General features: G+C 46.3%; 1 protein-coding gene across 12 annotated transcripts in view; it reads right to left on the bottom strand.

The window, feature by feature from the left end:
* Positions 1-13,174, bottom strand: part of NUP93 (nucleoporin 93) — a 112,115-nt gene extending 98,941 nt beyond the window's left edge. For 7 of the 12 annotated variants that reach the window (XR_014060625.1, XR_014060624.1, XR_014060627.1 and 4 more), the window contains exon 1: positions 13,111-13,174. Coding sequence is in view for 4 of the 12 variants with exons in the window: in XM_081514336.1 (XP_081370462.1) it covers positions 9,439-9,487 (49 nt within the window). In the remaining 8 variants the exon portion in view is untranslated. Of the gene's footprint in view, positions 1-9,438; positions 9,644-13,110 lie in introns of all 12 variants that reach the window. The other 5 variants (XR_014060626.1, XM_081514336.1, XM_081514334.1 and 2 more) reach the window with 1 other exon arrangement.
* Positions 13,175-14,329: the final 1,155 nt, after the last annotated feature.

Below are 14,329 nucleotides of genomic sequence, written 5' to 3' on the forward strand. Positions count from 1 at the left end.
TAGAAAGACCTTTGTTGGCAAAAGGATGTCTCTGCTTTATAATATGCTATCTAGGTTGGTCATAGCTTTTCTTCCAAGGAGCAAGCGTGTTTTAATTTCATGGCTGCAGTCACCATCTGCAGTGATTTTGAAGCCCCTCGAAATAAAATCTCTCACTGTTTCCATTGTTTCTCCATCTATTTGCCATGAAGTGATGGGACCGGATGCCATGATCTTAGTTTTCTGAATGTTGAGTTTTAAGCCAGCTTTTAAAATCTCCTCTTTCACTTTCATGAAGATGCTGTTTAGTAGTTCTTCGCTTTCTGCCAGCCTAAATTTAACATGCCCCAAACTGAGCTTTAACCTCTCGTCTATAAAACCTGCTCCCTGGCCTTCTCACGTGGAGACCCCATCAGTCACTTGGGTCAAAATCCTTAAAGCTCTCCCCAATTCACATCCTACATGAGATAGGCCAACAGAGCCTTTCAATCTACCTTCAAAGTGCACCCAGAATCTATCACCCAGAATCTATCTTCCCACTACCTCCCCCATCCAAGTCACTATCACCTCTTCCTGGCTCCCCAGCTTAAGCCCTTGTCTCCCCAGCTTAAGCCCTTGTCTCCTACACTCTCAACCTGACAACAAGTGTCCTTTAAAGGTCTGATCACATCCATCCTTTGTTTAAACCTCTTGTGTTAACACAGAGTGAAGCTCAGTGAGGCAACCCACCTCTTCTTACCTCCAAGACTCATCTCCAGCCCTGCCCCGCCTCCTTTCCTGCACTCCAGTCATTCTGGGCCTCCGTGCTGCTCCCCTATGGGTCAAACACCTTCCTGTCCTTTTTCTGTACCCCAACTCTCTCAATTCAACTGTCACCGTGCCTTTGATGCCAACCTGGGCTTCCCTGGCGGCTCAGATGGTAAAGAATCGCCTGCAATGCGGGAGACCTGGGTTTGATCCCTTAGTTGGGAAGATCCCCTGGAGAAGGGAACGGCTATTCACTGCAGTATTCTTGCCTGGAGAATTCCATGGACAGAGGAGCCTGGCAGGCTACAGTTCAGGGGTCACAAAGAGTCAGACACAACTGAGCGACTTTCACTTCACTTCATTTCATAGGACAAAATATTTAAGAGTGCAGCCTGCAACCACCCTCAGCACTCCCCCATCTCCCTATGGTCTGTCACCCCAGCTAGAATGTAAACTGCACAAGGATGGCGATTTTTGCCTGTTTTGTTCACTGAGGTTCACCCAGGTTCCTAGAACAGTGCCTGGCACATAGTAGGTGCTCATCTGTTGAATGAATAGGAGGAGTTTTATTCTTCCATTTATGGAGACTGTTTTTCTTGAAGGCTTCCTACACATTCTTGCCAAATCCACTGGCAAGCAGAGACCAGAGCAAAAACATTCCCTTCCGACTACCAACTGATACTTAACATTTCCGAGGCTGCACAGCATAAGGCAGTGACAGTATAAATGGCATGAATTCAGATCATACTTGGTCCAGACAAGTGCTTTCCCTCTAAATACCCAGATAAAAACCCAGTGGTATTTTAGAAGAAACAGCCCAGTTTTCAGGTGAACAAATTCCAAACTTAAAGAACAAATAATACATAGAATTGTGCTATACAACTTCAGAGTAGAAAATAAACTTGTTCCATGTCTGTCTGAAAGAAGACAGTAATGTATATAATACTATATTTGGGAAAAACTGGATTTGTCCTCCATTATAACTCAACCAATGGAAACTGCTTTATCAAAAAATGCTATTAAAGTTTCCAAGTCTACACTTTGATGCAGTCATCACCCTGTTTCATTAAAATTTTTAAATGCATGGTTAACTTAACAAATTTAAAGACAATTTTTAACCTTTCTGCAAAAATAAATATCAAATTAGCCACAAAATATAGGGGGTTAAGCTGACCAAATATCAGTATCATTTGATCCAAGATATTGAAAACTGATCAGGAAAATAACCTGACAAGCTTAGTCCGACAGAGAGAACTAAAATGGGATGGGGAGGGGGGAGTTGTCAGGGTGAAGTCCAAGCTCTGTGTTGGGGAAATCTGGTCAGCACACACGCAGAGACCTGGATGTCAGCTGCACCCCGGGAAGCTATGGAGGAGGGAGCCATCCACGGGAAGAAGCCACTAAGAACCCACACAAGTGGGCTGTGGCACAGCCGAGGCAGCAAAACTGGGGCTGGATGGGAAAAGACCAGCAAGGACAGCTCACAGCACTGGTCCCCTCTCTGTCAGCTGGACTCTATGCCCGACTGCGAGGGGTCCCCGGAAACACTGAAAGGTGCTTCAGAGAGCACAGCAGGGTACGAGGGCTCTGAGCAACAACCTGCTCTCTGTGCCTCTGGGAAGAAGTCCTCCAACGACCTCCTCAAACACCCGGTGAAGCTTAAAATGAAGGGCAAACTTATCACTGCTGTCAGAAGGCAAGACTGGTTACCCTTTGTGGGGGGCGGGGGTAGGGAGAAAGGAGGTTTCTGGGGATTGGTAATTTTCTTACACTTGGTGCTGCTTAATAGTGCGTTCAATTTGAGGAAGACTCATCGTTTATGCACATTTCTGATTGTGCATCACACTTGAGTAAAAAGTTCCCCTTCAAAACGAAAGGCAATGACCCACTGGTGAATGCTTCTTAAGTGGAAGTTCCCCAGTTCAGACCTCTTCACCACACCTAGAGGATGCTGAGAAAATTAACTAGAGGAAAAAATTAAAGCCTGCAGCTTTAGAGAGACAGCTCCTATTTAGAGCTAAAGCCAAGGACTGGACAGATTTCCATTTCCTCAAATTAGTTAGCATTCACCTGTTCTTCAGTGTCCAAAAAAATGCCCCTTCTACACACATAAGCATTCTCAACAAAGAGGAAAAAAAAATCTCCAAATTGCATATAGGATGTAATGAACTTAAAAAAAAAAGGGTAAAGCAAAAATGCATCAAATAATTTTGGTCTACTTGTTAGTAACATGTATCTTAATTATGAAAAATATGGTCATTTCTACATAATATAACCATGTTAAATATTTAATCAAGTCAGAAAATAGTAGTGTAGTATAATAAATACATTTGGTCTTTGTCCCGAAGTTCCTGGCACAAAGTTTCTATAACCCCTGGAATGTCCTGAAGTTGAGTCTTCTGTAACTCACAATGAACCCTTTTAAGCACACCTGAATTTATGCAAATGAGGCAACCTGGAGGTGCTATGCTAGGTGGCCTCAGGATGGGGCCGGTCGCCAGGAAGACCAAGTGATTAGAAGGATGGAACTTTTGGCCCTACCCACCAACCTCTGGCAAGCGGAAGCGAGGGCTGCAGATTAAGCTCTATAGCAACTCTTGAACAATGAGATTTGCTGAGTTTCTGGGTTGGTGAATCACCTACATGCTGGGACAATGGTTCCAGGGGAACAGGAATGGTACCCAAGTTCCACAGAGACAAAAGCTCCCGGGCTAAAACTCATCTGCACCCCATCTTACGCACCTCTGCACCTGGCCATTTATCCTTCATGACAAACTGGTGAATGTTAAATAAATGTTTCTCTGATTTCTGTGAACTGCTCTAGTGAACTAATTAAACCTGAAGGTGGGGGTGGCGGATACAAGAGCCTCTGATCTGTAGCCAGTTGGTCATAAGTACAGGTAACAATCTAGGAAAGATCAAGGGTAGGAGGAGAAGGGGGTGACAGAGGATGATATGGTTGGATGGCATCACCAACTCAATGGACATGAGTTTGAGCAAACTCGGGGAGATTGGGAAGCCTGGTGTGCTGCAGTGCACAGGGTTGCTAAGAGTCGGACATGACTTAGCAACTAAACAACAACAGCCCTTGCAACTACTCAACTCCACTTTAAAGCAGTTAACAGGTAAATAAGTATGGAGGCGCTCCAATAAAACTTCAATCACGGCCACTTGAATACGAATATTGTAAAATTTTCACATGTCATGAATTAGTCTTTAGATTTTTTTCCCCAAAATGACTTAAAGACATAAAAAATAAAAACTCTTCTCAGTTTCTTTGGCCCATAGGTAGTAGTTTGCCAACCCCTAGTTTGCCAAGGATATCTGAGCTGGACCTGAAGTAAGTGGTTACTAGCCTGCTTCAGTGTCCTGCCAAACCTACCCTTACTAGGCCTTAGCAGTGAAAATACTTATATAAAGACTGAGCGACACAATCGGCCTATTGTCATTTCCCTTTCCTCTTTAAGCTGTTCATTTGGAGAGTACATCTAGGAGAAGAAATCTGTTTTGTAAATGATGAAGTGTGTCCAGTAAAGACACATAGAATGTGTTCTGACCCTACTGCATAGAATGCTAGAGGGAACTCACTGCCCTGTTCAGGTATACTGCAACGTATTGAACAACCCAAGTGAATTTTTCCTTTTATCACCGACAATCCAAACAGCCTAGCTATCCAAAAAACACCAAGGGCTGAGAAAGAGATGAGAGGATAAAGACAAGGCCATCCATTTTTTCTTCAGCGTTAAAGGACTCTCAATTCACTGAGGTGCACGGGGAGATGATACCAGCTCCTTTCCCTGCAGAATGTCAACGTACTCAAATACTTTATTACCACTCACTGTGGAATTCTAATTTTACCATATCCCCAAATATTATCTCTTTCAACTACAAAGATCCTGCAATCTAATAAACGCACATTTAGCACTGCTATATATTTTCTGGATGTTGTCAGAGAAGGATTTCATATACGTGAGGGGAGATAACGATGCTGCAGTTTATACCTTTTTTCTTTAAAATATACAACTAACAATGTTATTACTTCTTTTGATTATTTTTAAAAGTTTTGATAGTAATAAAAAAATATTTTAAAAGGAATGGGTAAACAGGAGAAGACTGAACTTTGAGCCCACACACCTGGTTCAAATCTAGAAAGTCCACTTACTAGCTAAAGGTGGGCTTACCTACCCTGGGATAGAATCGCAATCTACCCCACAATTTCCTCATCTCTAAAGGTGAGAGGGGAGAAGGCAATGGCAACCCACTCCAGTGCTCTTGCCTGGAGAATCCCATGGACGGAGGAGGCTGGTAGGCTGCAGTCCATGGGGTCTCGAAGAGTCGGACACAACTGAGCAATTTCACTTTCACTTTTCCCTTTCATGCGCTGGAGAAGGAAATGGCAACCCACTCCATTGTTCTTGCCTGGAGAATCCCAGGGACGACAGAGCCTGGTAGGCTGCCGTCTGTGGGGTTGCACAGAGTTGGACACAACTGAAGTGACTTAGCAGTAGCAGCAAAGGGGAGAGGACAATGCCCACCTATTTCAAGGAGCTCATGACACACAGGAAGTATTTTTATTAACTCTTGTGATTTATGTCATCATAAAATGGTATTTTAGCTTCTTTCCAAAGTTGCCAATTTGGCAATATTTTCTCAATTGTCAACATCTCTGCTTCAAAAAAATCTAGTAAATATATGACACTAAATTATGACTTATTTAACCACAGCTTCATATCATTCAGTAAGAACTTCTGGGAGACAGCCGCAATTTTTACATGTACAATTTTTAAATTCCCCACTATAAATATGGTTTTAATTATAAATCCAAATTTCCACAATGAAAGTGTGACTCAAAAGAAATTTAGCATTGAATTTCAAGCGGAAATCTTGCCCTCAAACCTCCTTATTAATTAGACTGTAGTAGGATTAAAACACAAGAACAGTGTTCAGTGTTCAACATCAAGATTAATGAGGAAAGCCTCACAGGAAGGGTCAAAAGTTGAAGACTGGCTCTGTTCTCCACTCTTCTTCCGACATATAAACTACGGTTAAATGACAATAGCATTCCACTTTATGCTGTATCCGTCAGCTGTCAATTACAACAATAACCAAAAGAAAATCACACCCTAACTATTGTTTCAGACATCTCTAGAAGACTAGGAAAACAATGATTTTTAAAAAGTATTTTCAGATAATTTTTTATAGTCCTATGAAACTAAGTAAAAGAATTGGACCTATTATTCAGAAGGTAGACATTGGAGAAAATAAAGAACTAAAATAAATTACCCTAGACAGAAGAGAAATTAAAGACCTGGTGATTCAGTACAAGTATGGGCCTGGATGACTCAGTCAGGAGTGTGTAGTGTCAGCTTTCCTGACACATAAAATAACACTTGTATTATTTCATTTCAATGAGCAAAGAGAAGCAGAAACCAAGTATCCACACAGCCCACCTCCTGACAAACTGTCACAGTGTAAGGCCTGGGGTGGAAAGCGGACCCATCTTGGCTTTGGCCCACATCAGCCCTCTGACCCTGGGATCTGCCCTTCCTCAACTCCGGATCCCAGCTTCACCACCAGTGAGATGAAGGGGTTGGCTCAGGTGATTTCTAAGGTCCTGGCCACCATGAAGAATCTACAGATGTGGGATATTTTAATTGTCTCTAAACTCAAGAGAGGAGGAGATGGTTGGATGGCGTCACTGACTTGATGGACGTGAGTTTGAGCAAGCTCCAGGAGTTGGTGATGGATAGGGAGGCCTGGTGTGCTGCAGTCCATGGGGTTGCAAAGAGTTGGACACGACTGAGCAACTGAACTGACTGAAACCCAATGAACGTGTCCTTGGAAGGAGCAGTCCCAATTCAGCGGGGATGGAAAGTATCTGTATGTAGAACCTTGAGAACACAAACCAGGGAAGATCATCAAGTCTACCCCAAAAAGGCTTTGGCTCTCCTCTCTAAACTAAGGGTTCTCAGCTGGGGGCGGCTTTGGCCCTGGGGAGCCCTCTGGCACCATGGAGGGGCATTCCTGGTTGTCACAATTGAGAGAACGAGAGACCACGTGCCACTGACATCTAGATGGCCGAGGCCAGGGGTGCTGCTAAACATCCTACAATGCACAGCACAGCTTCCACAACAAAGAATTATTCAGCCTAAAATATCAACAGTGTCAAGGTTGAGAAACCCTGCAGTAAACTAAGTAAGGCTTCTTGTCCTGAGGGCCTTGACACTAGCATCAAAAGCACCAGGAACCTCTGGAAATACATGCATGCATCTTAAAAAAATATACAAGAAAAGCACTACAGCTGTTACCAGATTCTAACACAAGTCTGAGTCCCCTTCCCGCCCCGCCCCAAATAATCTTTAAACACTGTTTAATACAGAATTATGCCATTTGGGTTTTTCATGGTGGTATATTCATACGCCGGCGTATCACACAGCACTGGAAAAGATCAAACCACAGCGACATGGAACAACAGGGATAAAAGGAACTACAGCAGCCACATACCAAAAAGGACATACTTCATGATTCCATTTCCATGGATTTTAAGAACAGAAAAAACTAACCTATAGTGCTAGAAATCGGAACACCGGTTATCGGCGGGGGGGAGTTTAAGGGGAACAGGGAATGACTGGGAGGAAGGACAACAGAACTCTCCTGTCACCGCAGACTGAAATGTGTCCCTCCAAAAGTCACTGTGAAAGTGAAAGTCGCTCAGTCGTGTCCGACTCTGCGACAACCATGGACTATAAAGACCGTGGAATTGTCCAGGCCAGAATACTGGAGTGGGTAGCCTTTCCCTTCTCCAGGGGATCTTCCCAACCCAGGGCTTGATTTCAGGTCTCCCACATTGCAGGTGGATTCTTTACCAACTGAGCTATCAGGGAAGCCCATAAAAGTCATTATGCTGAAGTCCTAATGCGAAAATCTTTCGAGAAGTGGTCTCTGGGAGGTAATTAGGTTTAGATGAGGTCATGAAGGGGGGTCCTCAGGATGGGACTAGTGCACTACTAAGAAGAGACACCAGCAAACTGCTTCCTCTGTCCCCTACCCCCACTCCTCACACATTCACCCAGGAAAGCACACGCGAGCACACTTGAGACGGTGGCCACTTCCGAGCCAGGAAGGGAGGGGGCCCTCACCAGAGCCCACCGTGTGGCACCTCAGTCTCAGATGTCCAGCCTCCAGAGCCGTGGGAAAACAAACTTCTGTTGTTTACATCACTTAGGCCATGGTAGTTTATACAGCAGCCCGGCAAAGACATCAGGGTATTGGAAATATTCCATATTTCAAAATGGTGATGGTCACAAGATTGAATAAATATGTAAAAGTTCAGAAGCTATACTAAATATATGCTAAGTGTATATATAATATATATATCTATTAAGGCTTGTTCACAGACAGTATTTAGAAGACACAGCAAGAAACTTAGCATTACCTTGAGAAAGAGAGCAAAGCTAAGATCTGGGAGATTTCTACTTTTCATTTTATACCCTCTGTCAGTCTGAATTCTTTTCCATAAGTCAATGTGACCCTTATCTAATTTTTAATAACTTGTTCATCTTAAAACTGCTCTGAACTCCCTGTCCCAGTGTTTGTCTCATCACTGCTCCTGCATCCTCGATGGCAATGAATGTCAAATCCACACCTCCACCCTGCTTCTTGCACTCACACTCCAACCCCGGAGCTTCGAGGCACTGCCTGTGCACTTCCACTCCATCCCGTAACTGTCACATCCAGCACATCTCCAAATGCAGTTATCCACCGCCAGCCGCCTTCCCAAACCCCTCCACCTGTACCCTTGCTGCTCTCTCAGCTTCTAACTCATCCTTCTTCTTGCATCTGTGCATGGATTGTTTATTTATAGGTATTCTCCACTCTCCAGACTCAGAAACCAAAACAGATGCAGATACACTTTTGAGAGACAGCAGGGAGGTATTCCTCATTATCCAAACTATTGCTACTCCCTAACAAAATCTCAGGAAACTAGTACTACAGATTTAGATGACATGACATCCCTCCAAATCCCTCATTACCTAAACAGATTAGACAGCAAGGAATACTATACTTTTACAGTGTCTTCTGTTGCTTTTTTTCTTTTTCTAGCTTTACTGAGATGTAACTGACACATCATATTGTATTATTTCAAGGCACACAATGTGATAATGTGATAGACATACATACTGTGAAATCATTACCACAACAAGGCTAGTCTAACTGTTGCTTCCATCTTCGTCACCATCGCTCTTGGCCAGACTCCCCTCCCTTTAAGCCCAAGTTCTTGGTGGATGCCAGTTCCAGCCCCTCCCAATGCCTATCACTTGCTTACTACGACTATGTCCATATTTCCACCATCACTTTCCCTCTGTTGCTCCCGCACAAAGCCCTCAATACATCCCACTCATGAGATCCAGATGAGGCACTGTCTTTGTAGAAACCCTGTGTACGAGTAACGGGATCCACTCGGTCTCTGACCCTCTTCACCCACTCCCTGTTCTGTGCTCGTGCCCCATTTTTCACAGCCAGGAACATCTACTCACCTTCCACCACCCCCAGATCCAGCGAGGAACTGTGCCCTCTAACTGGGTGACTTTGGGTAGTTAACCACTCCTTCTGTGCCTCGCCTGTGAAGTGGAAATATAGTCGCACCTTCCTCACCTGCCACACAATAACCACTCAAACATCAGCTACAGTTACCACCAATTCAAGTCCTACCTGCCAAATGGTGTTCCTCCACATTGGTCCCACAGGAGTCTCCCCTCATCTAAATTCCTTTCGACTCCATGTATCTATTTGTCTTGCACGTTTCCATGCAGGCAACAGTCTGTTTCTGGGCTCCACAGGGTTTCTGTAGCCTCCTTATTTCACTCTGGAGCTTTCACAGAGCTATTTTCATCAACATCATGTTGTTTATTTGCTTCTGTGGGAGGACAGGCATTAGGACCTGTTAGTCCACCACCCTGCTAACTTCATTCTCCTCATTTGCCTTGTTATTGTCTATTAATACCTAGATTTCTTCTCTCTCAAACAGCTTAAAATTTCAAGTATTCTGGAGCTTTCCGATTGAAAAAAAAAAACAAACCCTTCAACTACAATTCCCACCAGTGGCCATTAGTCTTCCAGATGGCTACAGACCTGTCTGAATCCGTTCACATACACGTGTGCATCCAAGAGAAACACACACACACACTCTTTAACAGGCAGTATCAGGAAGTTCAATGCTGCCTTTTCCCAGGAAGTCAATCCAAGGACCTCGGCAGTCTATCTGGGCCCAGGCAAGGAGCCTCATCTGTCAACACAAAGGTGACTTCCATATCTCTATGTCTAGCCAAGCTCTCTCCCTGGGCCAACATTTCCAACAGTCCACCTGACATCTATACCTGGCTGATGAGTGGGTGCCTCAAGCTACACATTATCCCAAATGCTTCACTTCTCCCTGCTTCCTAGCTGCCACTGCAACTGCCACCATCACCACCTCCTCCTCCTCCATTTCCAGTCTCTCTAACCTCATTCTTTTCTCCTGATCACCTCAACAATCTAAGACTTCTTGTTCCTCTAACCCACCCTCCCCTCGGCTAAAGAGGTTAATTATTTCTGAAATGCTCCCCTGCCTTTACACTTGACCCACTCAAGGCCACCTTCCATCCCCTACAAGTGCTCATGCTCTGACACGACCAACTCAGGTGTCCTCCAAAGAATGGGCACAGCCACCCTTACCGTCCTCATCTCTTACTGCCTGCCCCCAATAGATACCCCAGCAGTTCGCTACTCCTTGGGGTGCCTCATGCTGTTCCCTCCCTTCATACCCCAGGACACGCAGGTGCACACTCTGCTAGAACACAAACCTACCCTGTCACATTCTTAGGTATCTTGCAAAGTGAGCTGGGACAGTCCTAACTACTTCAAACTGCTCCCACATGATTCTGAACCTTCGATTATTCTTGTTCCCTGGACAGCTGGAAAAATGGTATTGATCTCTTCCCAAGTCTGTCTCCTTCTCCACATGGAGAATTCTGGTAGGGTAAGGTCCACAGACTGCTCAGCTCTGAATCTTCAGTTGCTAGGTTTGGCACAAAAAAGGTACCAAATCAATGTCTGCTGAATGAAAGTGGCTGGTTCTCTGAGGACTTGTACCTCAGGTCCTCAGCTCTGGGTCTTAGCTCTGACCCCTCCCTCTCAGTGGCATGTCTTTCTCTCTACCTTATTTTCTCCTTCATCCAGTCAGGAAGCAGATGCAGACTCTCAAGTTCACTATCTTGAATCTCCAATATTCCCACCTCAGGGTATTTGCACTGGCTGTTCTCCTCCAGGAATGCGCTTGCCCTAGATATTACCCTCTCAGATTTCAATCAGGTCTCTGTTCAGATATCCTTGTCCTCTTTTTAAAAGGACCCTGCCACCACATGCTATCCCTGTGGGCTCACCACTGGTGTTGTGCCCCACAGAAACAGCAACTCAGTGAGTGCAGGCCTATCTCAGTCACCACTGGATCCCCAAATCTTTATTGGTGTCAGGAACATGGCCTTATTTCCTATGTGTTGAACACATACTGTGTGCCAGGTCTAGGTGCTGGAGATACAACAAAGACAAAACAGATAAAAATTCGCCCTTCATGTTCCCAAGGGGAAAAATAAGCAATACATAAGATAAACAAGAAAAATATAACAACAACAACATAATCGATAAAGGAAGACAGGAAGTGGGAAAAGTCTTACTAGATGACTCGTGAATAAAAATCTGAGAGAAATGAGGGAGCAAACCATGTGAATACTGAATTGCAAGCCCAAAGGTTCTGACATTGAAGAATGTCTGCCATGTGGAAGGAGCGGGGAGCAGAAACTAAAGTGCGAAAGTAACAGTGGGTCAGATTATAGCTCCCTGTAAGGACTTCATCATTTGTTTGTTTTTTGTTTTTGTTTTTTGGTCATGCAGCACAGCCTGTGGGATCCTAGTCCTCAGACCAGGGATGGAATCTGGGCCTGAGACTCAAGTCCCAACCACTGGACCACCAGAAGATTCCCAAGAGTTTATCTTAAAATGAGATGGGGACGCATTGGAGGGCTTTATGATCTGCCTTGTGTTTTGCAGGGATCCTTTTATCTGCTGTGCTGAAAACAGGGGTTAGAGCAGAAGCCAGGAGAACAGATGGGAGACTATTTCAATAATCCAGGAGAGAGGTGATGGTGACTGGGCCAAAGGCACTGGATGTCAAAAAGAAAGCAGTCAAGGATAACTCAAAGGTTGTTGATCAGAGTCTTTTATGTTACTGAGAAGAGAAAAAAATAGCAAGAAGAGCAGAGCAGTCTGGGAAGAGAGGTGGAAGGGAGCTTGCTAGCCCTGTCTTAACATATTCAGTCTAAGTTCCATACCAACCATCCCAGTGGAGATAGTAAGTAGGCAGCTGCATATAGGTGAAGGGAGAGGCCCAGGCTGGAGATATTCAGGTGGGATCTGTTAGCCTAATAAACAGGTATTTAGAATGATAGCCTCGAATGACATCACCAAGAATGAAAAATAAAAATGTCCCAAACACAAATTCACAAAGAAGAATAACTGAAAAGAAGAACAGATATGATGCCTAAAGACACCCTCTTACCCCCCCCCCCAAAACAGAACAGAAAGGTGACCCTCGCTGAAAGACATTTTGGTCAAAACAAAACCTCCTTCTCACACCCGGCAGACGGGCAAACCAGAACCAACTCTATCAATGGGTCGTCCACATTTGAACAAAGACCCCTGAGGTCCGCCCCGTAATTTTCCAAAAATGAGAACCAGTAAATGTAGGTATTGCCTTTGCAGAGGATGGGGTACTGTGGGCCCAGAGAAGGTGAGGGCCACGTCCAGGTTCTAATCACTAGCATCTGCCTGCCCGGGAAGGAGCATTCTGCTGGATGCAGACGGAGGAGATAGGCCACGACTCACAGGGTCGTCCCTCTGCTGGGAGGGCACCGCCTCCCGACAGGGTTTATCCATCCCCGAGGGGCGAGCAAGCTGGAAGGGCGCGGTCAGGAAGGTAATCAGGCAGTGGGGTGGCGGGGAGGGGCCTCGATACAGACAAGGGTGGACTCACAGGGAAGGGGTGGACGCGGGGGCGTGGCGCGCCTGCAGAGGGCTGGGGTGGGACATGAGGGCCGCCAGGAGGCCGCGGCTCCGTGTTCGGAAAGAGGGCAGATAAAAGGCACTCCGCGGGCGCAGCCCGACGCTATAATGAGGGGCGGTTCGACAGGGCGCTGTGTAGCCGGCGTGAGGCGTGCCGGCTGCCATGAGGCGAAAGGGAAGCGTGGGCAGCAGGGTTGTGAGCATGTGGACCGGGCTCCGCCCAGCCTCGGGGGCCTGGGTTCAAGGATATGCCGCGTGTCAGAAAGACGGGGCCAGAAACACCCTTACCTGGCGCAGCAGCAGCCGTGTCCCCCTCGCAGGTCCCGGCTGGAGAACGCGGCCGCCGCTTCTCGCGCCGCTCGTCCGCGCTTCCTGATTGGCCGAGGCCGGCCCTCCCAGAAGCCCCCGCGCGGCGCGCCGCCAAATGAACTTTATGGAGACCCGTGGAGGAGGACACGGACATGGGCGGGGCTAGGGGCGGGGCCTTCGACTGAGCTGTCACTCCCCGCAGGCCCTCGGCCCACCGCGCTCACCCTTCCCACGTGGTTAGAGTCAACTCGGGCGCGAGAAAGCGGTCGCACAATGGCCTGCGCGGATTTCTTACCCTTTATTGAGCACCATCCAAGTGCTAGGCACTATTCTAGGCACTGGGGGCACAGTAGTGATCACGACAGACAAGGTCCCTGCTCTAATGGAGCTCTCAAGGCGGTGGGGGAAATGAAAGTGAAAGTCGCTCAGTCGTGTCTGACTCTTTGCGACCCCATGGGCTCTACAGTCCACATGGAATTCTCCAGGCCAGAATACTGGATTGAGTAGCCTTTCCCTTCTCCAGGGGAGCTTTCCCAACCCAGGGATCGAACCCAGGTCTCCCGCATTGCAGGCGAATTCTTTACCAGCTGAGCCACCAGGGAATCCCGTGGTGGGGGAAATAAAACATAATAAATGACTGCCAGTTTATAAGGAGGGCAGTGGCGAAACAAGCAAGGTAACGGGAGAGAGAATGCCTGTGTGGTCAGAGAGGGCCTCTCTGAGAAGGTGATCGCTGAGCTGAAACTTAAATGATGAGAAAGGGTCAGCCTTGCATAGCCTTGGCTGCAGAACGTTCCGAGTAGAGGGAACAAATCTGAAGGTTCCACGGGGAAACACCTGGTGTTTGAAGAATAGAAAGAAGAGGGGCATGGCTGGTAGAAGATGATCGAGCACAGGTCGTGTAAGACTCACAGTTGGCTGGGGCCAGACTGCAGATCCTTCAGGCTGCAGCAAGAAAGTGTAAGTTGTTCCTCATGCAAGTGGAAGCCACTGGAGGGTTTGATGCTGAGTTCTGACATGAGCTGGTTTACTTTTGTAGACAATCCCTCTAGTCCTTTTGGGGGAGAATGGACAGTAGGCAGCAGAGAGGAGCTGGGAAGTTACTTCTGTGTTTAAGACATAAGCAGAGGACTTCCCTGGTCCTCAGGTGGTTATAAATCCACCTGCCAAAGCAGGGGACAGGGGTTTGATCCCTGCT

Source organism: Giraffa tippelskirchi, chromosome 7 (genome assembly GCF_054371585.1).
Source record: "Giraffa tippelskirchi isolate mGirTip1 chromosome 7, T2T-mGirTip1v1.2.pri, whole genome shotgun sequence".
In the NCBI taxonomy this organism is placed as follows: Eukaryota; Metazoa; Chordata; class Mammalia; order Artiodactyla; family Giraffidae; genus Giraffa; species Giraffa tippelskirchi.